Below are 27131 nucleotides of genomic sequence, written 5' to 3'. Positions count from 1 at the left end.
GGGCTTGGAGCACCCTGGGCTAGTGGAGGTGTCCCTGCCCAGGGGAGTGGAATGGGTTGGGTTTTATGGTCTTTCCCACCCAAAGCATTCCATGACCCTGTGATCCATGTCTCAGTGAACCCAACCTGAGCAGGCAGACCAGGGGTCAAAAGTGGTGGGACTCTTTCCACATGACTCCGGGGTTTTTCCTGTGGTGTTTGAGCCCCAGAGGTTGCTCTGAGTGTGCTGGATGTGGAGAAGGGAAGGAAAAGCCTGACTTTGCCCCAGCCACATCCCTGGGAGTTGGGGCCTCCTCCTGCTGACAGGACACTGAGGGGTGATGTCATCTCCCCTGGCCACGCCACCAGCCCTTGGAGATGCATAACACCCAGCCACAGGCTTTGCCTCCAGACTCCCATTTCTCTGTGCAGAACAGGCTCCCGTAGAGGGCAATGCAGAGCAGCAGCAGCATCCAGCAGCCTCAGACCAAGCCCCAGCTGTGAACAGGCCGTGGACAAGCTGTGGCATGTCTGACCCTGCTTATTGTCTCCTCAGCAGGCTTTTGGGGACCCAAATTCCCTTGCTCGGTTGGCAGGGCCCCACTGAGGCTGTGGCAGTGGCACCTGGAGCAAGGATTGGGCAGAGTCCTGGTGGGATGCTCAGCCTGGAGCATCCAGCGGAGTGCAAAGAGACTGGCCTCAGCTCATCTGGAATCAAGGGGCAGGATGAAGCTCCTCCAAGCTGTAAGTTTCTGCTGGAGTGAGTTCCATAGGAAAAAAAATCCTTCTAAATCTGTGCCAAGAGTCTCAGCAGGGCATTAGGGCAATGGGGAGAACGGGGGCAGGACGGGGAACTTTCCATGTTATGGATAAAATAAAAACTGGGCTGGAACTTCTAGTAGCAGCTGCTCTCTCTGTCCTGGTGTTGCTGCATCCTCCAGGCTCAGCAGAGCCCTGGGAAGGGAGGGAGGAATGGACCATCAAGTAATCATAGCCTCCTTTGGGTTGGATGGGACCCTGAAGATCATCCCTTTCCAAAGGTCAGGGATCTCCTGGACGGGCAGATGGATGTGCTCACCCCCAGAGAAGCTGTCAGCATTGGAGCTGAGCGCTGTGCACCCCAATTCCCTGCAGGTGACCTGCAAACGATGGCCGCGAGGATGTTTGCCCAAGGGAAGGGTTCCTCACCCAGGGGTGTGCCACACTCGTGGGCTCCTCACCCACGTCATTGCCCCAGGGGTGTTTTTCAGAACGGGAGCGCTCCTGGCCTTTTTACCCGGGCTCTTATCAGCTGATTAAGCCCTGAGTATCTCGCTGCCTTTCCGTGGACGCTGTTTGCTCTGCCTGCAGCTCTCTGCATCCTCCCCCAGCCCTCCCTGCAGGAATCAGAACCGGGGGCAGGATCTCTGAAGTAAATTAACTTTACTTAACTTACCCTGCCGAGGGGTGAGGGGCTGCCTCCGAGTAAATGGGAGCCCCCTCGAATGTTTGTGCTGTTTTTGAAGAGCTGGCTGGCTTCTTGGTGCCATCACAGGCTGCAGGAGGGATGTGCTGAGTGGTTTTTTGGTGGTTTCTAAGCACAGCACTCGTTGGCTGGACAAATCTCCCCGCTCTCCTAGCTTCTCTGGATATACAGCTCGGCCAAAAAGAGGAAAGGAAAAGGATGAGGAGAAGAGCTGCAAAAAACCTGATAACTGTTGGTGGCTGGAGCCAGGGGTCACATCTCTGCTGGATGCTGTGGTGTCCTCACACGGGCTGAGCAGCTCTGGAGCAGGAGGGATGCACTGGGGAGTTTTCTGGGATGCCACGGCTCCACCTCTCCATACAAATTCTGCTGTCCCAGCACAGGATGGCCACTGGAGTTTACATCCAAAGCCGGGAAAGCTCTGGGGGAATCTTTCCAGTCTGAGGTGGGTCACCCGATCCTGTTCCTGCCCATCCAAGGCATCCTGCTGGGGACAAACAGAGGGCTCAGGGAACCTGGGCAGGCACAGAGCCTGTCAGGCAGTAGTTCAGTGTTATTTGGGAGGTGTTTGTGTAGAAAGCCCTGTTGTTGCCTCCCTTGGAGGCGTCCAGAGCACCAATCCCACTCATCAGAGCTCTTCCTTGCCCTGTCAGAGCCTCTCTAAGCGCGGATCTGGACAGAAGGAGAAAAGGCTGGATGTGCTGCAGCCCACCCCCAAAAGGTGCCTTTTCCCAGCCCCGCCTGTCCTTGGCAGAGCAGAGCACTCACCTTTGACCACTGCAGGACCTCGCTCTGCCCACTGCTGCGAGAGCACGGCCCATCTGAGCCTTATCTGGGCACTCCGGGAACGCAAACAGAGCTGTGCGGAGCGAGCCATGAGGCTGCGGCCAGCGCAGGACACGGCGGGGAGGCAGCGCAGCTCCTCGGGCTCTCCATCGCCTGTGAATCCCTCCCGCCGGGAATTCCCAACACCTCGCCTGCTCTTGGCAGCCCTCAGGTGAGTTCTGCTCTATCCCTAAGTCGGAGATGGAGAACGGGAAGGCAGGTGTGGCACAGCACCGTGAGAAGCTCCTTCATTGGCATCAGATCGGCTGCACTAATTAATCTGCCGTGAATCCGATGTATTCCTCGCACGGGTTTTCCATTAGGAAGCGCTTTCCAAACGTGCCTGGTGTTAAATGTGACCAGGCTGGGGCTGAAGTGTGTGTACGTGCATTAGATTGATTGCAGCTGTAATTTCCTCGAGCAAAACCCACAGAGACTCAAAAATAAACCGGTGTGTGGTCAGGAGATGCTCTTAGTGTGGAAATCCGGGACTGGCCTGGCTTTACTCCCAGGAACAGGGTGGATGCATCCCAAAGGCAAATCCCGCGGCTCTCAGAGAAAAGCTACAGAGAGGGGATGGGTAAGAGGATGGAGGTCTCTGCTTTGAGTTCCGAGGGATTCCAGGAGCTTTGGAGATGCGGATTCAGCGGCAGAGGGGCTTGCCAGAGGGCTGGGAGGTGTGCAATATTTGCTTGCAGCTGCTTGAGTGCAGCTCTCGCTTTTGGAGAGCCTAAAACTGAAATGAGAGCTGGGCAAAATAAGAGCTGCAGGTGCTATGATTATTTATTTATTTTTAAAAATCTTTTTTAGCAAATGAGGCAGTTTAGTCCTTGTTCAAGCTGACCATGAGTCCCTGCAGGGCTGGTGATGCCCCGTGGGCACATCCCTTTGTGCACCTCAGGGGTTCCAGGGGTGTGATGTGCAGGGAGTGTAAGGCCAGGAGCCAGCAGCATCACTGCCCCTCTTCGGTGACACAATCCCACTGTATTCCCAGCACCTGTGTCTCATGGCCACCTTGAGGAGTTATCATCTGTAGTAATCTCCCTCGTAGTCTCCCAGCCGTTCCCATCCTGCACTTGAACCACGGAAATTGCCCCGAGAAAAGAAATCTCTTTACAAGATGGGCCATCAAGGCAGCAGCCGCATCCCCGGAATCATCCCACTCAGCAGGGTAATCTATTCAATGGCCGGGATTTATTTTTAACATTCGGCTCCGCAGTCCTTTTAACTCGAGCTGGGAAGGGAACATTTAGATAACAGCAGCCTTCAGGTCAAATGTGATGAGAATTCATAACTCGCCACACAGGGGTTTTGGAAAGCCAACCAAGCAAAACAATTTCCCGGAATGAGCCGATGAAGATGCGTGTTTCTCTTCACAATGTCATGCACAGAGAAGGGAGGTGTTGGAGTGGCTCCTCATTCCCTGCCCACAATTTGCAAATAAAATGCCTCCCGGACTGTTTTAATGCCTCCTGGACTTTAAATTTGAAGGACTACTGTGGGCACAGCTCTGCTGGGCTGCTCGTAAAGACCTGAGACATTGGATCTGTCAGCCATCAAAGGAGAAATACAAATCCAGTAATGGGAATGTCTTCATGGTCCCAACTCTAATCAAAGGAAAGGCGGGGGTTTCTGCTCCAGGAGAGCAGCATCAAGATTTTAAAAGGAGCAGAGATGCTCCAGTCCCTGATCAGCACTGGAGCAGCAGCAGGAATGATTTACAGGGACATGGAGTGGCAGGACAGAGGGAATGGCTTTAACTGCCAGAGGTTAGATGGGATATTGGGAAGGAATTCTTTCCTGTGAGGGTGGTGAGGCCCTGGCAGAGGGTGTCCAGAGAAGCTGTGGCTGCCCCATCCCTGGAAGTGTTCCCGACCATCTTCGATGGGTTTTGGAGCAACCTGGGCTAGTAGAAGTTGTCCCGTCTTATGGGTACAAGAGCACCATTGGGTGCCTCCAGGATTGGGATGACCCTGCTCAGGTTGGAAGGATCCCCCTGAGCTTTCCTGGCCCTGGAGTCTTAGGGATGTGAACTCCAGTGGAAGGGGGATGGAACAAAATGAGCTCTAAGGCCCCCTGTAACCCAAACCACTCGGGGCTGGAAAAAAGCCAACAACTAGAAGCCTGAAAATCTGGCCAAGCCCAGATTGTGACAGAGCTGCCAGGGAGCAACTTTTTTCTTTCTGTTTTCTTTTCAAATGACCAGAGTAAATTAACTGCACCTTTCTGAGAAAGAGAGGCAGGTGGGAAAGGCAGGATGAAATTTGGAGATTGAGCACTGTAGTTTATTTTAATGTCAGTGCTGGCATCTCCTGAGCCCAGCGGGGCTGGGCTGGACATGTGTGTTCCACCTGAGCTCCACGGGGCTCCCTTATCTGCAGGCTCAGGAACACAGCCTTTCCAAACTGCGGATATTTGCTCTCCATTCCCTGTCTTCCGTTCAAATTCCCTATCTGCAGGGAGGCCCCAGGCGCTGCCACCCACAGCAGAGTGCAGGGACAATGAGGGAAACTGGGAACTGGATTGGAAAAATTGACATACGGTATGGAATCCCAGAAGGGTTTGGGTTGGAGGGGAACTTGAAGCTCATCCAGTGCCACTCTTGCTATGGGCAGGGACACCTTCCACTCTCCCATGTGGCTCCAACCTTGTCTTGAGCACTTCCAGGGATCCAGGGGCAGCCACGGCTTCTCTGGGCAATCTGTGCCAGCTTCTCCCCACCCTCCTCCCCAAGAATTTCTCCCCAAACTCCTGTGCTGTCCTGGGAACCTGGGATGTGATGAGAAACCATGTGCAGTTGAAATAGAAAACAACAAAATCTGTTATGCAGCACGGGAAGTAGCACTGATAGGAACAGTCACTGCTTTAATATTTAATTTTATGAGATCCAGCTCTGAGAAATGGATCGGGAGATGCCACAGCTCCAAGCTCAAGTTCAGTGCTGGCAGGGAATTTCCATGGGGTTTGCTCTGCTCCAGACTTATCTGTATTCTGGAAGGGTGACATGGAATGAGGCTTATTAATTATCCCAGCAGAGCTGTGTTTCCTGCCATTCCCTTCAATCAATCAAGCTCTGGACACTTTCAGGGCCTCTTGGACATTGGGTCGTCATTCCAGGTATGTCCCCTCTGCTGGACCCTGGCTCCTGGTCCCTGCAGAGCCACTCAAGTGCAACCAGGTGGCATTTCAGGAGGGAATTTCCTCATGTCACCAGACAGTGCAGATCCCATTCCATCCTGCTCTTACCAGCAGGAGCTCCCTGTGGCTCCATGGCCTCATGTCCTGGTGGGACTGGGAGGGGGAAGCTGTGCTGATGCCTAAAGTTTCAGCTTTCATGTTTTTCACATTCTGTGCTGCCTAGGGGTGTAATTCCGAGCCTCACATTAAGTGCTAGTAAGCTCTCTTCACAGAATAAGTAGGCAAAAACAATAAGATGTTCCTACTGAAGATCAAGGACAACCTTTACAATTTTCAGGCCCAAAAGCACAAACAATGGTGGACTGAAGAGAGAAAACAAGAAAGATGAGACTTCATAATCTGAAACTGTAATTGGACAATTATACCCCAATATACAAATGGACGAAAACTTATAAAAATATGAGACCTTGTCACCTGTCAGCCATTTTGTGACTATTTTGGTTCCACCTTGGGTGCAGCCCTGGCCAGTCTCTTGTCCTGCCCAAGGTGTATCCTAAAGGCCTTTTAATAAATATCTGCTTTATTCTATAGCTCTGTCCAGTCTCTGTTCCAGGTCAGCCTTCCCAAGGCATCAGTGCCAGGCACAAGATGGATCTCACCCAACATGTCCCTTCTTTCTCCTTTTAGGTGGATCCCACACCTTTTCTGGGACTGAGACTGAGCTGGCAGCAGAGCTGGTTTTCTGCCGTGCACCATTCTCATACCTCCAGAAATCCCTTTGCATGCTCCAGAAGGTTTGGGTGTCCTCACCAGGGAGCTGGGCTTTGCAGGAGTCCAACGGTCACCACCGGGGCAAGAAAAGGTGCTGGAAATGTAGGTTTGTCAGGACTATAATCCAGGTAGGTCACAATTCCTTCCTTGTAGGAAACCATCCACTTTCTATCCTCATCTGCTTCTCTCTGGTCCATCACAAGACTCCATCCCTGCAGGACAAAAGTTCCTCACATCCCTCAGGGTTGAAGTGTTAGCAGAAGGGATGGACTGGGAAAAAGCCCTTGGGGTGCTGATGTTTTAGCTCTGGGTGACACACCCCAAACTGTAATCACTACTTGTGACACTCACAACCCCTTGACCACCTAATTCCAAGGGCACATTTGGCTTCACAGACTCCCTGGGGCAAACCTGTGTTGGAATGGCACTGCAGTGCTTGGGAGCAGTTTCCCACACCAGTCTGCCCCAGGGATGGTCCTGGGGCTCCTTGCTGTGGCATGGTGACCCTTCTCACCTGCTCTCCCTGGGTCCTGCCCTCTCTGCCAAGCCCACGCCTGCACTGTGGGATGCAGCTCCCCATCCCTTCTCCAAGACCTCTCCTGGTTCCCTCTGCTTGGCTGGGGCCAAGGAAGTGGAACCCCAGATCGTCATCCAGGGGGGAAGAGCCATCTGTATCCCTAGAGGGATTTTCACCAGGCTTGTCACCAAGCTGCCTTCACCTTTCACTGTCCAAAGCCATGTGCCTCAATTTCCCAGCCCTGCTGACTAATAACTGGCTCCTCCTTTTGCTGTTCTTGTTTCTCCTTAGCATCCATGCTGGAGGCATGCCCCCAAACGCTCCAGGAGAGAAAGAATGTTGAGGAAAATCCAGATATGCCTCTGTTTCTGCTTTGTCTCGGGCCTTTTGTACGAGATCTCCCTCTTGTCTAGCTCTGTCTTCTCCTACTTGCCCGTGGCCCAGCACTACCTGACACCTGAGCAGGTGCTGAACCTTGGCAAAAGCATCATTTTCCTGGAGACGACGGAGCGCCTTGAGCCGCCCCCGCTGGTGTCGTGCTCCGTGGAATCTGCTGCCAGGATTTACCAGGACAGGCCCATCATCCTCTTCATGAGGGGGCTCACCAATGAGACGGCCTTGGACATGAACACCAGCTATGCAGCCTTCTCCCTCCTGTCTTCCATGAAGAATGTCTTCATTTTCCCTCTCCAGATGGAAACCATCTTCCAGGAGACCCCTCTGCTCCAGTGGTACAACGAGGTGAGTGTTAAAACAAGTAGAACACAGGAAAAGAGTTACAACCAGGGGTGGGAAAAGGCTTTAAAAGGAATGGGGAATGCAGGAGTGTGTGAAATTAGTGACTTTTATTGTTTTGGTTGGGAAGAGATTCATTTTGGCTGTGTTTTGCTGTGTGTTCATCTCTCTGTTTATGGCATACATGATCGGCCTTATCTGGAGAATCGGATTTTTTGGCAAAGGAAACATCGGTAAAAATAGATTGCAGACGTGTTTTGAGAAAACAGCCTTAATAATCTTCCCCAACAGAAGCTGGTTGAACAAAATGTGCTGCCTGAGCACTTGATAGAGCTGCCTCACTCTGACGGAGCCCGCAGGAGATAAGAGATAGGGGAGAGATTTCAGGTTCTATAACAGCAACATACAAAGCTAAGGTGGGATCTGGTGAGCTCCACCCTGGAAAAAGTTCCTGGCAAACTTCCCACAAGTAGCTCTGGTCAAACTGCTTGGGCAGGGCAGGCAGATTTTGTCCAAACTCTTTCTTCTCCCTAGAAAAAATGACTCCAAATGCCAACAAACACCCATGAAAAGCCTCCAGCCTGGTTCAAAGACCTGGGAGGGATCCGGGAGTGTGTTAAGTGGGTTGTGTCCCACTGAAATAGCAGGGTGTGACTCATGGTGGCATTGGGTTAACACTGTAGGTGCCATCAGACTGCCTAGGAAATGTTCCTGCATTCCCAGTGCTAACAAAGCATTGCTCTGCTCCAGCTCCTTATCTTATCCCAGTAAAATCCAATGGCTGGAGGCAGCAAAAGCTGTTAGTGGCTGTAGGAATAGGGTAAAAAGCTAGCCTGTCATTTCTTCTCAGTGCAGCCAACAAGTAACGTGTAAGTTCCCACACGAAGCTGTTTTGAGAATGAGAAATTCCTTTAACACAACAATCCATTCTGAGGGTGAAAAATAAGTGCACCTGTAATAACAAGGGATTTGTCTCATGAGAATCAGTAAAGAAAATATGTAAACAATTGGAGAATAGATGGATTTGATGGACAAATAAAATATCTTTTACTAACCAATAGAGTAATTAACAAGAAAGCTATTAACCAATTAGAAGTTGCCCCCAAGGTTTGTAAAAACTGTATAAAAGACAGCATGGGGCCATAATGAGACTTCTGAAATTTTATGAGGTCACTCTGTGTGTCGTGACCGTCCCAACAACAGGTGCCATTTGCAGGTGTGCAGGTTTGTGGTGCCATTTCCAGCCAGGCAGGTGCAGGTTTGTGGTGCCATTTGCAGCCCCGTGGAGGGATTGGATCTGTTCCCTGCCTGCGGCAGCACATCTTACCTCTCCTGCTCCGCAGGTGGTGCCGGAGCAGGAGAAGAACTGGGTGCACGTCAGCTCAGATGCCAGCAGGCTGGCGCTCATCTGGAAGTACGGGGGCATCTACATGGACACGGATGTCATCTCCATCCGGCCCATCCCGCAGCGGAGCTTCCTGGCCGCGCAGAAGTCGCGCTTCTCCAGCAACGGCATCTTCGGCTTCCCCGCCCACCACAAGTTCGTCTGGGACTGCATGGAGAACTTCGTCCTCAAGTACAATGGCAACATCTGGGGCAACCAGGGCCCCTTTCTGATGACGAGGATGCTAAAAACACTCTGCAACCTCACGGATTTCCAAGGCACTGAGGACCACAGCTGCCAGAACATCTCCTTCCTCAACCCGCAGCGTTTCTACCCCATCCCGTACCCAGCCTGGGGCCGGTACTATCAGGTGTGGGATAAAAGCCCCAGTTTCAACCACTCTTACGCGCTGCACCTGTGGAACTTCATGAACCGCAACCGCAAGGTGGTGGAGGCCGGCAGCAACACCCTGGCTGAGAAGCTTTACAAGACCTATTGCCCTACCACCTACGAGGACCTGATCCAGAATGCCAAGCACAGGGATCTCCCAAGTCCTGAGGACACTGAGTGATGTGGAGCAAGGTGGAGAGGGGTGATCCTCCCAGCCAAACACAATCCCCACTCTGTGGGTACCCAGCTGTGTAAGAGAAAGAAAGAACTTTCTGTAACCACCATTCCTATTCCCTCGATATGCTGAGAATGGTGGTGGGTATCCATTGGACGTAGCCTCCAAGGAAACTTTTGCCTCAGTTCTGTTTCCTGAGAGGTGCTCATGAACCAAACTTTCCCAAATATGACAGACTCTGAGCCTTTCCATGAGCTTCTCCAAGGGAAAAGTTCCTAAAGAGAGGGATGGCCTCCCAGGAGGAATGTTGTCTCTGTCCTCTTGGAACTACCGGTAGCTTCCCATGTCAGAAAAGTTGGAGGAACAATAGACTTTAGACTGGAGCCTCTAGGGCAAAAGAGGAGAGGCCCAAACCAGCATCTTTTCCTGGTGTTCTCCTCAAATGGACTTTACACCCTACGTTTTTGAGAGGGACTTTAGTGAGTGAAAATAAAAGAGTTCATAAACCACCACTCCTCTGATCTCACTTCTCCCTGAAAAATGAGTCACATTTTCCAAAGGTTTGTGCTTCCACACTTTTACTTTGGCTTTTGTCAGGGAACCGGCTTCTCTGCCCCATCCTCCCAGGTCAATCCTGGCTGTAGAAACTGTGCGTGGAAAGGGGATGCTGAGACAAAAAGGAAGGATAGAGATGGCTGTCCAGGTTCCCAAATCCTTCCTAAATAAATGGATTTCAACAGACATGAGGGGGTCACCTGTGTCCAGCTGTGCAAAAATCCCATTTAATCCCAACAGGGTTCCCAGTGAGCAATCCCCTTCCAGACACTCCCTTTCCCAGGATAATGGCAATCCACCCAATTCCCTAAAAAGAAGCCTAGCTTGCAGATCCTTGTCAAGTCTCTCTGAGTTTAACTGGTTTTGACTGGGGAGCAGAAAGGTGGGGATCAGTCTCCGTCATCCAATGTTTGCCATGTGCACAATGCTATCTCCTGCAAACACCGCAGCTGCTGAGCCAGCTGCAGCTCAGAATTTGGGGTTCAGCAGGAGAAGGGAGCCCTCTGCACACAGAGTTTATGTGCTCCTGTGTTCAGGCAAAGATTTCTTCTTGCCCTGTGTTCCTGCAGAGTCACTCCAGTGTAAGGCTGGGTGGGGCCAAGCTGAGTGCTGGTGATTGTTGGAGCAGGAGCATGGCACGAGGGAATGTTTCTCCTTTCCCTCCCCCAGTGTGATGCTCTCACGGCTCAGCCCCAGCCATGAGTTTCACACCCCGGTGCTGTTTAGCTTTTCTCCACTCTGTTAGAGCCAGCTTTTCCTGCCCATACATTTTGCTCCATGGCTTTGTCCCCTCACAGCAGTGAGGGGATGCAGGGGAGGAGTGTTACAGCCCCGGAAGTCCTCCCTGTTTCCTACATGGCTCCAGGCAGCCCTGACTGCACCCCACTCCTGACTGCTCACACTCCTTGCCCTGCTTCCATCTTCATCTCTCCTCTCCAGTTTCTCTCTGTCTCTGGAAACAAGTGAGGATTTGTCTTTTCTTCCCTGTGACTCGACTCTCTGGGAGTGTCCATGAGGGGAGGGACGGGACTGAGGGACTTCACCACTCAAGCTCCCTTCACAAGTGAGCTCAAGGAAGAGGCATTTCCAAGGCTCTGCTCTGTTATCTGGTGGCTCCTCTGAAGATGAGTCCAATCCCATCCCATTTCTTTCTCCTGCCTGAGAGGAGGGAAGAAATCCTGCCAGGAGAGGAAAAGTCCTGCCAGGACTTGGAGCAAAGCAGGGCACCAAGCACAGCCAGCCTCACCAAATGGGAGGTGTCTCTTGTGCTCACCTCCTGTGAGTCCCAGGAGAAGCTGGGAAAGAGCAGGAGGTGCTGGCTGCATTTGGGAAGGGTCTGAAGAGGGTGGGGAAGGTGCTGGCTGCAGTTGGGAAGGGTCTGAAGAGGGTGGGGAAGGTGCTGGAGCATGTCCTGAGCAGAGTCTGGGTCTCCAGTACCTGCTGCACTGCTAGGAGCATCAGGCACCAGCCTGGCCACCCACATCTGGATCCTGCAGGATGCCCACACTAAGCTGGCTGCTCCCCACAGCAGGGACAGAGCAGCACTGCTCTGGGAAAAGGAGAAGAGTGGGAGGTGGAAGAAGCTGATTTTGTCACAGCAGCTCTTCCTGCAGCTGGTCCCAGCAGGTGCTGCAAGGTGCATGGTGGGAGGGTGTAAAACACCCCTGGGCTCGGCACTTGCTGCTGCATCCTGCCTGTCCTACACCCTGGCCCCAGAAAAGCTGCCAGCCAGTCCTGCTGCTTTTCCTGCTGCTGGTTTCTCACCTTCATGGAGATGGCAGGTTCCCTGCCAGCCCCTGGGAAAATCTGTATTTTTGGGAGATGCCAGCTGCAGGTGGTCAGAGCTGTGTGAGACAAGGGGTCTGTAAAGGGATCTCATGTGATCCCTCTGTCCTGATGGATATTTCATGCCATGGAGAATTTAAGCATCCTCCAGATCAGTGAAAGGCTTCTGGATGCTCCTGGATTTGATGACAATTTTCTTTTCCCACCCTTCCATCAGGAGGTCTCCTGGATGTGCCTCTCTTTGCCTGCTTCTGCCCCATCACCAAATCAACTCCCTCCTTCCTTCCTGGGGAGGAAATCCACCCCAACTAAATAATTTATGTTCATTCAGCCCAGGCATCCCTGAAGCACGGGACCCCCTTATAACCAGGATCTCACTGATGCTCTGGTCCCCTCATTTCAGTGCTCCTTTGGAAAAGCAGCACTTTTCCCTGAGCATCGTCCCTGCCCCACCCTGGCCTCTGCCTTCTCCACTGGTTTCAGACAGAAACAGCTCCTGACCCCTCCATCTCCATCCTCCCAACACATTCATGTCTTTGGAGGTCTCCCCTCTTGCTTTAAAGCACCAAAGCCCTGCCTGCCTCTCTGGGGACATGAGGAATGTCCCTTTCCGCAGATCCCAGTCTTTCTGCTGGCTTTTCCCTCCTCTCCAGAGCCACCTCTGCCACAAATCCCTCACGACCGGCTCCTTCTTTGCAGCCTGTGTGCAGTGCCAGCACAAAGAGGCCACGGAGTCAGGTGAGCTCTGAGACAATTCCTGCTCTCACTTGCCTAAGCAGGTTGGGATGGAGATGCTGGAAACCAGATGGAGCATAAGAAGCAACTTTTTATCACTTCTTTCTTCCACATTTCTGGCTGAATTCTCTCTGCCTGCTGCCTTTCCCTCAAGGGAAGGACTTTCTCTCTAAAGCTCAGCCAAATATGAGACCTCAGGTGCATTTACAGCTCTTCAGTTTCCCCAAGGATCTTCTCCACACAAGGATTCCATGGGACTTTGGGGATGGGGTTAGGCTGGGGAGTTTGGAACAAGGGTTTGTTAGAGTGGGAAAGGGTTCACCTTCCCCATGTCCCCTTTTTTGGCAAGGAATTAAGCCTCTGAAAGCTGCAGCTGTGGGAGTTCTGGAGCCTCATCACAGCTTCCCCTGTGACCAGCACTTGAACCTGGCAGATAGAAAAGCTGGCAGGTTTCAACCCCAGCAAATGCAAAAGACTGTGCTTTGTTCCAGGGACATTTTGCCTGCTGCACTTGGCTTCCATCAGGGCACTTGGAATGCAGCAAAGGGCAAAGCCACACTGCTCCATGAGCCATCAATCTCTTCAAATCTGCAATGAATGAATTAATGAAATAATCAGGGGCCACATGGCCATGTTTGTCCTGGCTTTTTCTGCAACTCAGCTACCTGCTTCTCCACCCTGAAAGCCTACAGTGGTTTTGCTTGGTGTTTTAGTGGGGATTTCCCATCCTATCCAAAGCAATATCCCAGTAATCCCATGCAAGGACAGCAATCCCAAAATCCCAACAGTAGCTAGCAGATGGCACCATTGCTCATGGCCCATCTGCTTCCCTGAGCTATCAGAGAGGCAGGAGAAGAAGCAAGTGAAGCAAAAGGAGGAAGAGGTGGCAAAGCTGGAGGTGAAGCTGTGGGAGACAGCTGGAATTGGAGAGGTGTCTTGGTTTGGAAAGACAGGTGTCTGCCAGGGAAAAAGCTGGAGCTTCCCTTGGAATGGAGAATGTAAATCCCCTCCCTCTGAATTATTATGATTTTGAAACTAAGGGGCTGTCATACAAAGGTAAAGGAATAGGAATAACAATTCTTTACTAGGAATATTAAAAGTCGAGTAGTGCAAAAAACCCCAAAATGAACAAAAAAAGAAAGAAATCCTGCCAGAGTCAGAATACAGCCTGACACCCTGTTGGTCAGGGTGTTGGGAGCAGCCCAATCAAATCCTCCTGGTGTGACAGATGTGGTTCTGTTGGAGCAGAGATGATCCTGTAGAAGGGTCCAGTGGTGGTGAGATGGGTCTGGTCTCCCTCTGGGAATCCAGTGCAAACAGACTGTGCTGGTGTTCTGAATCCCAGGTTTATCCAGGTAGGAATGCTGGGCTCCTCCCCCGGGGTGGAGCATCTCCCAGTGGGATGATGTAATTGTCTCAGCCCTGCAGTGAGCCTGGATGGCCCATGAACAGCAGATATCCCCTGGAGGGAGGATGGGTCCTGGAAGAGATAAGAACACTGCCCCACCTGGTTTAACAGCTGCCCACTAACAGAAGACACCCACCCCTTCCCCCAGAGCCATGAGGAATGGGTCGTAGACGAGATAAAGGACAAACACCTCCCCAATCGGTTTCAATAGATGGGGATACAATTCATCTTGCATTGAACCCAAGACAAGAGGGAAGGGACGAGGAGGAAGCAGGTCTGGGGTGGGGGCACTGCTGCCCACTTGGAAAAGATTTGGGGAGGGGTGCTGGAACTCAGGATGGGTGTAAGGAGTGCCCTTGGTCCTCATCCCAGTGGCACCAAGGCAGAAGTCCCAGCTCTCAGTGCTTGTGCTTTGCAGCTGAAACTTCTGTCCCAATTTTCCCCTGCCTTTAGCAAACAGAGGGCTCGTCAGCAAGGGGAGGAGAGCAGGAGGGGTTTGGAAAGGTGGCAAGAGGAGAGGATGAAACTGTGAAAAGAGATGGAGGGCCTGAGGCAGCTCTTCCTCACAGCATTCCAGGCTGAGGCCAGCAGGAGCAGTGCCATGGAGGGGGAGCAGCATCCCACAGGATTCCCTGAGGCAGGACAAGATGTCCCAGCTGGCTGCTCTACCTGCCCAGGTGCAGTCACAGGCTGACAGCCCAGAGGGGCCTCCCCCCATGCTCCAGGGGAACACAGATGCTTGGGGTGGGAGGGGCTGGCTGTCCAAAGCTGTGTTCCTCTTGGACACAACTCCTTCCTCTTCCCCGACCAGAAAGTGCAGGACTTGCAAGGAGAGAGGTGGTGGGGTAATGAAATTCTCACCAAGCCAGGTATTTTCAGCTCCCTGAGGGTTCAGTGCACTTTGAGGGTGTCCAGCACATCACAGAAACAGCTTAAAATAATTTGCAAGATGGCTGATTAGGTGTGCTTTGAAAAACAAAAGGTTTTAGTAAATGAGAAAATAAAAAAAGAGACAAAACCAAAACAAAAAACAGGCATGGTGCAGAGATACCTCTAGCACCAGCTAAGGCACCCCAAAAAGTACCTGAGCACCTCTGTGCTCTTTCTTAAGTACTTTATTGTTTTAGGAGGGCTTTTGGCAATAGAAAATAGCTGCATTTCTGAGGAACAGCTACAGACATCAACAGGAGCCTTTGTCTTGGCACTGAGCCAACCCTGGCAAGAAGGCCATGGAAGATTCTGGTTTTTAATCCTTAAAAGTCTCCTCGAGGTGAGACTGAAACCCTTTTCCTTATTTGGAAATATTTGCTTGGTTGTTGGGGAGTGCACTGCAAAAGTGGGGTCCAGCCAGGAGACCCTGGGGGACAATGACACAGGGTGGCTGAGCTAAGGCCAGCGGGAGCAGAGAGGGGCACAGGTGAGCAGGACAGTGCCCATGTCCCCACCCCTCCTGTGCCCTCCAGGACATGCCTGTGCACAGAGATGGACGCAGATCCAGGACGCTCTGGGAGTATCTGCCTTGTGGATGTCTGCTCTCAGCTCAGGACATCTTCCACTATCCCAGGTTGCTCCAAGCCCTGTCCAACCTGGCCTTGGACACTTCCAGGCATCCAGGGGCAGCCACAGCTTCTCTGTGCCAGGGCCTCAGCACTCTCACAGGGAACAATTTCTGCCCAACATCCCATCTAAATCTACTCTCTGAGCATGGATAGAGACTGTGCCCATGTCCACAAGAAACCCACAAGGTTGGACAGGGCTTGGAGCACCCTGAGACAGTGGGAGGTGGAACTGGATGGGCTTTAAGGTCCTCTCCAACCCGAAACAGTCTGGGATTCCATTATTAAATTATCAAGGGAAATAACACCAGAAATGACTGAAGTTTTATCTTATCATGGCCACTGAGAAAACCAAAATTAGTCACCAGCAGACTTTGTACCTGGTGGCACATCTTCTGTCCTTTGGGAGACATCCCAATGATGAATAAAAATCCAGAGAGCTTCCCTGGCTTGTGAGGGGAAGAGGTGGCTACAAACCCATTTTGCCACGTTCCCATCTTCTCATTTCTTTTTTTGCCTCAGCTCCCATCCTGGGCAGCAGCCCAAGGCCATGAACACCCAGGAAAAGAAGACAAGTGAAATAATAATAATAATGGGGAAAAAAAGAGTCCTTGGCTCATTAAGAGCATTTAAGCAGATGTTTAACTCTAAGCAGCCTTAAAATATTTGCTGAGCTTAGACTAAGCCTAATTTCAAGCCCCATTTCAGGCCCATCCTGTGATGTTTTACTCTATTTGGCACTCATTAAACACAAAGTACCACATGAATATCATCAGCACGAGTCACCCACTGGGATGTCATCCATCAGAGCAACATCTTAAATTCCAGTTGAGAGCATCTTTTCCTTGCCTCAGATCTGAGTGGCACATGGGGTGTGATAGGATGGCGTCTGATGGTGATTGTGTTGTGGGAAGAAAAGGCCCTGAGCTGGCCCCTCCCAGGCATGGTGAGCTGAAGAGACACAGCTCTTGGGGAATCTCCATGCTCAATTTGCTCTTTTCTGCTCTGGTTTTGAATGCATTCCATAATAAAATTCTGCAGAGGGAGGAAAAATTGACAAAAATTACCAAAAAATGATCTGTGATGGCCAGTCTGTTTCTTTACAGATCCAGCTGTTCTCAGCAAACAAAGCTGAAGGTAATGATGGCATTTTGAAGTGAATCATTTTGGATGTAGATACATTTTTCATAACTCCCATCCCATCAGAGCACAACCTCTTCTGTGTCTCCCTCTCTAACAGCCATGGAGCCCCTGCAGGGAGCTGGCTGTGCTTCCACTCACATGAGCCATGGACTGGACACTTCCAGTCCTTCCACTGTCAGCACAGCTCACAAACCAAAACTGTCCCTTGGCAGCCAGATCCCAAAGGAATGAGATTTCCATGGGATTCCATCCAGTTTCCCAGCAAAGGGGTGACCTTGCCTCCTTCAAACTATGCTGATGGTTATCTGCGTACAAACAAGGACCTTGGGCCTGCTGTGGGTCCTTCATTGCAGTCCAGGGGAATGAAATGGGAGATTTCTGCTTCCTAAAAAAAAATAAAACCAGTCCCAAAACAGGGCTGGCTGTTGGCAAATACCCAAGGGGGCATTGGGACATCCTCCACCCTTGAGATCAGAGGTTTTTCTCCAAGGACTGATGCCATCCCCAAAGCTGTGCCACACTTTCCGTATAGGCAAGCAGATGTTGTTCAGGACTTGCTTCCATGCTGGGGCCTCAGCTCCTTTTTGACCGTCCCAGGCCTTTTCTCCCTGCAGGGACCTAGGAGGTGACCAAAGTGGTGCCGATGAGGATCCATCAGCTGGTGCTGGAGCTGGGACCATCCTTGTCCTGAGAGCACTAGGATGGAGCTGGCGTTGGGCTCAGGGAATTCACAGAATCACAGAATTACAGAATCACAGAATCACTGTGTTGGAAGAGACCCTTAAGATCATCGAGTCCAAGTCACCTCTAACACCTTCACTAAACCATGGCACTGGAGTGTCACATCCAATCTTTTTTTAAACACATCCAAGGATGGTGACTCCAGCACCTGCCCAGTCAGATCATTCCAGTACTTTATCACTCTTTCCATAAACAACTTTTTTCCTAACATTCAACCTAAATCTCCCTCAGCACAGCTTGAGTTGTACGGATGGGGATGGGTAGTGCTGGACAGAGCTGCTGGGGACACATGGGGGATGAATTCCCTTGTCCCCTTGGCTGGGCAGCTCCATGACCAGCACTTCCCTGGGAAAGCTGCCCCACGACAGTGCTGGGCTGGGATTTTGGGAAAGCTCTGGGCAGGAATTAATCGAATTAGGGGAGGAAGTTGCTCCTTCCTAGAGGGATGTTGGCAGCGAGAGCAAGAAATTCCTTGCTCTGGGACTGCTGGGACCCATCAAGGGGGAGAAGGGTCCCCCCCAGCCCCTGCCCTGCTGGCACCAGCACCCACCTCAGGCTACCCCGATGGGGAAGCTGCTGAAAGCCCTGCAGAGGACCCCAAATCTCCAGGAGCAGTGCCATCCCATCCTGGAAGATGTGCTGGAGGAAAGGCCGGAGAGCCGGTGGGTCAACAGGGTCTGTCTGTCCTTCCAGTGCCACCAGCCCTGAGCTGTTCCAGGGACACAATAACTGCTCCAAAGTGGGTGGTTTGTTTTTTGTTGTTTTGTTGTTGTTGCTGTTGGTGGTGGTGGTGGGGTTTTTTTGTTTTTTGTTTTTTGTTTTTTGTTTTTTGTTTTTTGTTTTTTGGTTTTTGGTTTTTTATGGGGAGGAGCAACACAAACAGCAGTAAACTCCCACCTATTTGAAAAAAAAAAAAAAAAAACCAAAAAAAACCCAAAAAACACAAAAAAAACAAAACAAAAACAAAAACAAAAAAAACACACAAAAAAAAAAAAAAAAAAAAAAAAACCAACCCCAAACCAAAAGCAACTCTGAGAGGCAGATGGAATGGTGGAGGCAGAACCACAGGGTCACACAGGGAATAAACTTCCCTACTCCCACCTCCGAGGCTGCTTTTTAGGATCTCCCCAGCAAATCTGCCTCTCCAGCAGCGCCTTCCCCGGACTCCTCCCTGAGGAAAGGCGTGTGTGTGAGGCCACGGCAGCCGCTGGCACGGGGATTTCAAGGATATATTCACCCTCCAAGCCCTCCTCATGCCAAGCGTATCAACCAGCGGCTCCTGTGAGCATCCCCGAGCTGTCGGCAATGCAACACCACCACCTAGCCCCGCGCACGGCCGCTGCAGGGACACGGGCACCTCGGGATGCTCGGAGCAGGGCAGCCCTTCTGCTTCTCGACAAAGAAAAAGCAGTGACTCGGTGGCTTTTCCCGCGGGTGTTTCCTGGAGGTGTTTTTAAGGAGAATTCCTGGGTTTGTTTCACTGCACGGCACATCCCTGTTGCCTCAAGTTTGCCTGCTTTTCACTGTTTGCGTTTTGTTCTCACGCAGCTTCAAGTGAACTATGTATATTTTTAGAACTTATCTATTTGTTTACATATTCCTCCTCTGGGAGGAGAAAGATGATGGATGGTGATGTTCACCAACGAGGTCGAAGAAGTGGCAACCTGTGTAGCCAATCTTTGTAAAACTGTATATATGGAGTCAGAGTAAATAGAGCGCTTTCCTGCTTGACCTCCTGCTGCCTGCTTTGTCCTTTCCTGTCCCTATCAATGACACAACCCCCTTTCCCTGGCACATTATTTGGGAATGCTGAGGGGGTGTAGGAGGCAGCCCAAAGCCAGACCCACGTCCCCACCCCCTGCACTTCTCGTGGTTTACGTCCCCAGGACGTTCCTCATCACAAAAGCCCCTCGAGCTGTAAAATCCCTGCCAAGACAAAATACTGCACATACCTCAATAGCTTGAAAATTCCCGAAATTGTCTCTTCAGCAGCCGTTCCCTAGAGCAGACATGGGCTGTATCTTGGGTTGTGTATAGCTGGGAAATGATGGGTGCCAGGGATATTCCCTGGGATTTGGACAGGGCTTGGAGCTCCAAGGATGCTCTGAGAGATGTGATGGTGCTGCTGAGGGCTTGTGCCTCGTCCAGGGGGAGGCCAATGCCAGGTTCTTCTGCCTCAGGTTGTGAAGAGAATCTCTACCTAGACCTGCAGGAGGCTCCAGGCTCTGGTGAGGCATCAGCAGCAGCCCAAGGATGACAAATTCCCTGCCCTCCTCCACTTGAGGGATGAGCTGGCCCAGCAGGGCTGGGAAAAGCAGGCCCAAGAGAGGGGACAGTGTGTCCTCTAAACACATGGGCTGGGAGACCTGTATCCTTGGCCATGGGAGGCTGTGCCCTGACCCAGGGGGCAATGCCCCAGAAATGCCCCCAGAAATGCCCCAGAAAAGGACATTTGAGGTGCTGCAATCTCTGCAATTGCTCTCTGAAAATTGATCCCATGTGGGCTGACCTGCAATACTCAGAAAAAAACCACTGACTGCTCCCAAAACCCAAGCAGAGTTAAATACAGATCTGGGAGTGCTTCAAATCCCTTTTTACCCCCTTTTCCTACATAAACCCATGTCTTGTGGGCCCACAGGCCCAGCAGGACATAAGGATTTCCTGACTCTCTCCCAGCTCAAATACCAAATCCCCCCCGATCCCTGGGAGGGTCACAGCCCAGGAGGACACCAGCTGCAGGAGAGCTGAATCCTTGCTGATCCCCAGAGCTGCTCCTTGGAGCAGAGTCTGCCCCACAGCCCTCATGGCACTCCCTGGAGCCCCCTCCAGACCTCCAAAGCCCCACTGAGGACTCATCCCATGGTGGAAGTGAGTCCTATCAGATACTCTTGGGCTCCAGGCAATGCCCTGGCCCTGAGTATTCCAAGTGCTGCCCAAACACTTTTGGAAGTTCTCAAGTGGTGGGTGATATGACACCCCAGAAGGGTTTGCTTGGAAAAGGACTTTCCTGGGGACTCCCTGCCCGTATGGGATAACTAAAACAAGAAATCAAAGCAACCTGGGGGCTTGTACCCACTGTGTGGGACTGGAGACAAACATGGAATTTCCCACTGTAGTTTCACTCCTTATTCCCTTCCCAAAGCCTTGGCAAGGGGGTGAAGAAATTGTCTTGAGATTTGGAAGCATAAAATATATATAAAAAATAAAATATATGCATAAAACAAGAACTTGGAGAAACTGTGCAGAAATGTGGATAAGGAAGAACTTAGGCTGAGAATGAGGTGGCAGCAGAGAAGAAGAGGAGCTCAAGAGTAGGTGAAGAAGAGAACTAAGTTGTTTGCTCCAGGAGCAAGAGGAGTAGGATTTAGACTCAAGGAGAGGTTTTAAGCTCAGGGGAAGGTTTTAAGCTCAGGCAAAGCAATAGCAAACACAGACAAGGCACAAGTGGGCATTGTTGGAGACTCCAGCTGATGCCTTGGGAAGGCTGACCTGGAACAGAGACTGGACAGAGCTGGAGAATAAAGCAGATATTTATTGAAAGGCGTTTAGGATGCACCTGGGGCAGGACAAGAGCCTGGCCAGGGCTGCACCCAAGGTGGACCCAAAATGGTCACAAAATGGACACCTGGTAACGAGGTCTCACACTTTTATAAGTTTTAGTCCATTTGCATATTGGGGTATAATTGGACAATTACAGCTTCAGATTATGAAGTCTCATCCTTCTTGTTTTCTCTCTTCAGGCCACCCTTGTTTGTGCTTTTGGGCCTGAAAACTTGTAAAGGTTGTCCTTGATCTTCAGCAGGAAAAGAATTTGGTTTGTGTCCTTGCTCTGTGCAGAGCTGAGTGACACTGACTGTGAGGCTCAGAACTGCACTCAGGGCAGCACAGAATGTGAAAAACATGAAAGCTCAAACTTAAGGCATCACAGCAGCCAGGTGTGTGTGGTCAGTGGATGTCATGGACCTGCCCTTGGGGAACGTGGGACTGGATCACAGCCACATCCACAGTGGTCCTGGAAAAACCCCTGGATACACAGAGATCACCCAGTGGGGGAAACTCTGCCCACTGTGTGAGCTCAGCAAGACCCAAAACCAGCCAAGAAACTCCAGGCATCCCATACAAATCCACAGGGGTGCTTTTGTAAAATAATACAAAGAAAAGTCATGTGATACTTTCTCCCCAGCTCCTGCCCATCAGCAGGGCCACAGGGAAGAGTTTGGGCACACAGAATTCAAACCTACAGCAGCAGATGTTTCCCTTCATCCTGCTGCACGCATCTGTCCTTTCCTTAATGTTTGCCCATTCACATTTTTGGGGGTAGAGAGAAAAAATTGTTATTCACATAATTGGAAGCAAACCAGTAACTGCCACAGAATCAACCTGGGAAAAGCTCTCTGGAACAAATCTAGAGATAACTGGAGTGATGTAATGATGAAATAATGGAATTACTAAAAGAGGATTTAATACAACCCAAATTACAGTGGTGGCAGTCAGAATTAAATTGCTTCTTACACAGAAAAAAATTTACAAAGATTTTACCTGAGGAAGGCCTTGCACAAACACTGGGAAGATTTATTTTTCCTTATTGCAATAAAAATTAAACTCCAGGCCTTCGTCTGGCAAATTCAAAATAAAAATGAGGATTTGGAGACTATTTTCAGGCCGTGGAACAAGAGGAGTGCTCTCCTGTGTGGTGTCCTGGTGCAACGATAGTGTTTGGCCCTCTTGGCTCTAATTTTTGGAATTGCCTTTTAGATTCTCTCCAAATCTGGCAGCAGTGACCTGGAGCCCTTCCCTGTGGATCAGGGATGCCGGGGAGGGGACACATGGTGGGGACAGGGAAGTGACAGCGCTCTTTCAGCAGCCACTGGATGGTGCTACAGGACCAGGAACGAGCAGCAGCAGCCCCAGGGCTGCTCCTGGCCTCTCCTTTTGGGAAAACCCCAACGCTGGGGCTCTCCCAGGGTTTAGGACCTGCCTGGTCAGTCACCGAGGAGGGTAAATGACATTTCCTAGGTGTGATTTCTCCTCTCCCTTCATCACACCCGTGAGCATTACCAGGGGCTCGTAGTGCCAGGAGCTCTGGAGCCTCAGCAGCTCTCTCTGGATATCCTTAGGGGATAGGCACGACCCCCTTCCCGTGGGATGGGGCATCGCACAGGCTGGGGGCAGCTCTCCACACTGGACACACTCTTGTGTGGCCTCTGGATGCTTTAGCAGCTTTGCTTGTCCTCATTTTCCTCCTTCTCCTCTTTCCTCCCTCTCCCCTCTGTTAAAGCTCCAGAAGGTGATGGGAAAAGCCTCATTTTCTGCTGCAGGAGGAACCTGGCCTGAATTCACTTGGATAGAGAATCCAGCCACAGCCGCTGTGTGCTCCCTCCTTTCCGTCTGAAATCAGTGGGAAATACAACCCCAAGGATGACTCTTTGCACTGTGGACGTCAGCTTGACCCCTTCAAGAGCTCATCTGTGTAAATTCAGTTTATTTTCCTAATTCTGTCTGTATTCTGGGCATTTCTAGCAGTGCATTTATGATATTTGTCTCAGCTAAGGATGAAATTTGGGAAGACATAGCAAGAAAACTGGCACTTCATTCCTCTTCTCTTTTCCAACCCACTCCGCTTCTGGTTCAGACTCTTATCCCTCCCTTTTCCCCACATTTCCAGGCAGGTTTTTATATTAGGGAGCAGGACACACCCAAGTGTGGCTGAGCAGAACAAGGGGAACTGTAGCCCTGGTTTGTGCCTGAGATATTTTGGTTTTCCGAAATTCTTTCCCCAGGAAATTTTCTGTGTTTTTGGAGAAGTGTTTTTGTAAACTGTGCTTTGTTTCCATTCTTTTCCCTAGGAGGGACTTCTTCTTCACGTCCCTCTGGTCTGACCAATGTGATTGAAGAAGTTTGTCTTTGTTTCACCAACCGAATTGGTCTGTATAAAATAGTATTATAAAAAAGACACATCCCAAAAAATAAAAAAAAAAATCATTTTCCACCTTCTAAAGTGGGAGTCTGTGTCATTGTAGTGTACAACAGCGTCAGGGAACAAACTTCATTCCTCTGAAAAAAACGCCAAGAATTCTGCACAACTGTTCATGAATAAGCAGAAAATCCCCTTTTTACCTGTAAAAAGTTACAAGCAGCAGTGAGAATTTGTTCTGTGGAGGAGGTGACAGGAAACCTGGGCTGGGCACTGGAGCTGTCGCCATCCAAAACTAATGGGAAAATGAATTGCTGCCCCAAAGAGCAAACAGGCAGAAGGCAGGAGCTGCTCTGCCTCCACGACGTGGCAAACCTGGTGCCAAGGCAGGTGCCTGTTCTTTCAGCTGCCAGTAAGTGCAAGAAGCACTTTTCTGTTGGTTTTCCCAGCAGTTTTCCTGCCTGAGGTGCTTTTGGTGAGTTTCAAACACCAAGTCCAAGTGGTGGTGGAAAAGTAGGGGGCAAACTTCTAAGTTTGGGAAAATCCAGAAATAGCTGAGAACCTTGTGCCAAGAGAAAGGCGACACTTGTACCCTGACCACTGAGGGAGTTGAGATGTGGAAAAAAGAGGCTTTGTTCCACACTGGGCATCTTGAGGCAGCGTGTTCCACAGGAAGCTGGGATCAAATCCCTGCTGTTGCTGTGCCCTGCCAGCCTGGGGCTTGCAGGTGGTGCAGGGGAGTGGGTCAGGCTCAGTCCAGAGACTGGAAAACAGGTCCCTGTCCTTGCTGCTCAATCCCCAGAGGCTTTGCCTCAAAGGCAGAAAATCCCAGCATGGTTTGGAAAGGTACTTAAAGCCCATCTTCTTCCACCCCCAGGGATATTTTCCTCTGGACCAGGTTGCTCCAAGCCCTCTCCAACCTGGCTTAAAACAACTCCCAAAGTTTTGTTAAGTGATGGATGATGCAGTCTTTGCATCCTGCTGGGATTTGGAGGAGTAGGGCCTGTTGCACCTCCCTGGTTTTCCCTGGCCATGGTTTTCCCTCAGCTGTCACCCCTCTGCCCTGTCCTGGGTGGGTAACTCCATCTCATCTAAACTGCTCTCCTTAAATTTCCACAGCTTTTTACTTGCCTCCTCCTAATTTTTTCACCATTTAGTTCAGTACACCACAGAGGGTTTTCCACAGTCTCCAACAACTGCTGACACCTCATTACCCCTGCCAGAAGTGACTCCTTTGGCTTTATCCTCTCTGGAGTCTCTGGGAATGGTAAAAACAAGCCCAAAGCCAGCAAGATAAAGACCTATTAAATGACCAATTAAATGAACAAGAAATCACACGAATCAGTAGGTTTGTGGAGTTTGTTTTTCCCAATGACTTTTTCTTCGTGGGCTCTTGTTACTGGTAACACTTTTATAAATCATGAATATACAAGGGAATATCAGTAAATATCCAACCCACAGCACTAACAAGCTCTGAATGCAGCACAGGTCTCCCAAAGCTGGAAAAAATAATGAAGGAAAATGAAAATCCTATCAAATTTATTCAGCTGGAATATCTCACCCAGAGAGCTATTCTCCCATCATATTTGGGGCAAGCACAATGTCATAAATCTTAATGCCATTAATCCATAGACTCATTCATCTCTGTTCAACTCCATAAAAGCAATAACCTTGTCGAAGATTGGGCTTTTAATTGCATATAGATTTCAGGAGAGTTCTTATCTCCTAGTCCAATTTGTAGGTCCAGTTTGTCTCTTGGTCAAACTTCATGCAAATCCAGCGTGCTCTCACACATTCCAGATGTTGCAGGGGCTTGGGAAGAACTTGTTCAGAGTTGCCAGATAATGCACCCAGCCTTTGCAGGCTTGGCTTTATTAGACAAGCCTAAATTTATTTTGCCTACATTTAATTAGCTGCTTTGAATGGGAAATGCATTTTTCAGAGGATGATCAAATTTACGGAAACAAAACCCCAACAAACTGTTCATGAGTTCCCTGACCTGTCTCCCTTGGTTCTACAAATGCTACCAAACCCATCCCTTGCAGTTGATGGTCAATAAGGCAAAATAAAAGGGGGGAGGGGATAGTCTTCCCTCCCTCACCAGGAACAGCAGCTGGAAACACTGGATTTGCTCACAGGGCCACATGTTCTGCAGTCTCTGGGATCTGTTTTTTTCCAGGATTTACTCAGCCAAGCAACTCCAGAGGCCCAAACCTCCTTGCTGTTGTGCAACCGGTCAAACCAGCCAGCCCAATTCAGCCCAGCAAATCTGGAACTGCTCCTCCCAGCCCACAGGCAGGATGGGTTTGGTCCAGCACTGTGTGCCCCACACATGCTGCTCCTTCCAGCAGCTCAGGCCCCGTGCCATGGATCTCAGGGCCTAAATTCACATGCTTGAGGGTGAAGCGTTCCCCTGCAATGCATGGTGTGGGGGCAGAGGTTGTGTTTGGGATGAGTGGCCCCAGGATGGTCCCCAGGCAGCCCCTGGGCAAGTGTCCCCCTTCCCTGTGCACTGGGGGCTGAGGACGTGGCTCAGGGGTTTGTGTCCTTCACACAACAGCCCTTGGAGCTGTCACCAAGACACTGGGTCACCCTCAGTGTGCTTCTGGATCTCTAAGTCCAAAAAATAATTAGGGTATCACAATTTTATTTTTTATTTTTTAGCCTGCTGGGCTGCAGAGGAAAATGGAACTTTGGCCTCAGTAAAGACCCAGAGATTTCTCAAGCAGATAATTTTGCTTCAGGGCTTAGAGGAGACATCAGCTTAGCTGAAAAAGGGATACTTGGTCTGGAATACTTCCTTGTATCTTCCTTATCTTGCTGGCTTAGGGCTGGGCTACTTGGGATACTTCTTACCCAAACCATTCCATGATTCCTTGTCTTGGACAAGGAATCATGGAATCATGGAATGGTTTGGGTTGGAAGGGACCTTAAGATTCATCCAGTTCTACCCCCTGCCATGGGCAGGGACACCTCCCACTATCCCAGATCACTCCAAACCCCATCCAACCTGGCCTTGGACACTTCCAGGGATGCGGCAGCCATAGCTTCTCTGGGCAGCTGTGCCAGGGCCTCACCTCCCTCACAGCCAAGAACTTATTCTATATGTCCAACCTAAATCTCCCCTCTTCCCATCTGAAGTCATTCCCCCTTGTCCTGTCACTCCAGCCCATTGCAAACAACCTCTCCCCATGTTTCCTGTTGGCTCTTTCAGGCACTGCAAGGCCACAATGAGGTCTTTTCATCACCTCTGGTCCCTTCTCCAGGCTGAGCAATCCCAGCTCTCCCAGCCTTTCCTCCCAGCAGGGCTGTTCCATCACTCTGATCACCCTGGTGCCTCCTATGGACTCTCTCCAGCAGCTCCAAGTCCAAACCCTGAGTCCTCCCTGCAGTTCCATGGATGTGGGTGTGAATTCTCCTGGTGCTGTCATTCCCAACAATGCTGTTCCCCACCCTCCGTGGCATCAAACACAAGATAAAGTCCCTTAGGGCCACAAACACAGGAGCAGCTGCGACACCAGGTGTAGTTACGCCACAGCCAGGCTCATAAATAAATGATTCTCTGCTCCAGAATGGGATTTTATTCAGTGTAGTTCACTGCATTAAAATATTTCATCCTGCGAGTTTTCGGCCGTGGCAAGGAAATGAAAACTGATGCTGGAAGATTAGGCACCCAGTGAGGGCAGGAATTCCTGGATACAGCTCTCTCTCAGCTCCCCAGAAGATTCCTGCCCCTAATCTTGTCATCTACATGCCTGCAGACATCAAAGTGTGACCGAGAGATAGCCGGCTCAGGGACTTTGTCACAGCATTTGTGTAGCAGAAAAATAAAATGTAACTTTCAAAGCTGTTTCCTCAGGAATTTTTTTAGTTCTAACTCAGTCGTAAACCTGCATTTTGAATTTTTCTGGGTGTT

The 27131-nt window shown here is 50.5% G+C and overlaps 1 protein-coding gene across 2 annotated transcripts; it reads left to right on the top strand.

The window, feature by feature from the left end:
• Positions 1 to 2350: 2350 nt before the first annotated feature.
• A4GNT (alpha-1,4-N-acetylglucosaminyltransferase) lies at positions 2351 to 9882 on the top strand. 2 transcript variants are annotated; one of them, XM_066326488.1, is made up of 4 exons: positions 2351 to 2440; positions 6094 to 6305; positions 6986 to 7435; positions 8773 to 9882. In XM_066326488.1, the coding sequence occupies exons 2-4, from the start codon at positions 6189 to 6191 to the stop codon at positions 9382 to 9384; spliced, it is 1179 nt and encodes a 392-aa protein (XP_066182585.1). In that variant the 5' UTR covers positions 2351 to 2440; positions 6094 to 6188; the 3' UTR covers positions 9385 to 9882. The 2 variants fall into 2 exon arrangements, with proteins under 2 accessions (XP_066182585.1, XP_066182586.1); XM_066326489.1 differs by lacking the exon at positions 2351 to 2440 and having other exon boundaries at positions 6040 to 6305.
• The last annotated feature ends 17249 nt before the right edge of the window (positions 9883 to 27131 follow it).

This window comes from Sylvia atricapilla, chromosome 10 (assembly GCF_009819655.1).
Source record: "Sylvia atricapilla isolate bSylAtr1 chromosome 10, bSylAtr1.pri, whole genome shotgun sequence".
NCBI lineage: Eukaryota > Metazoa > Chordata > Aves > Passeriformes > Sylviidae > Sylvia > Sylvia atricapilla.
Note: the sequence above shows the minus strand (reverse complement) of the source record. Positions and strands in the feature narration are given on the sequence as shown.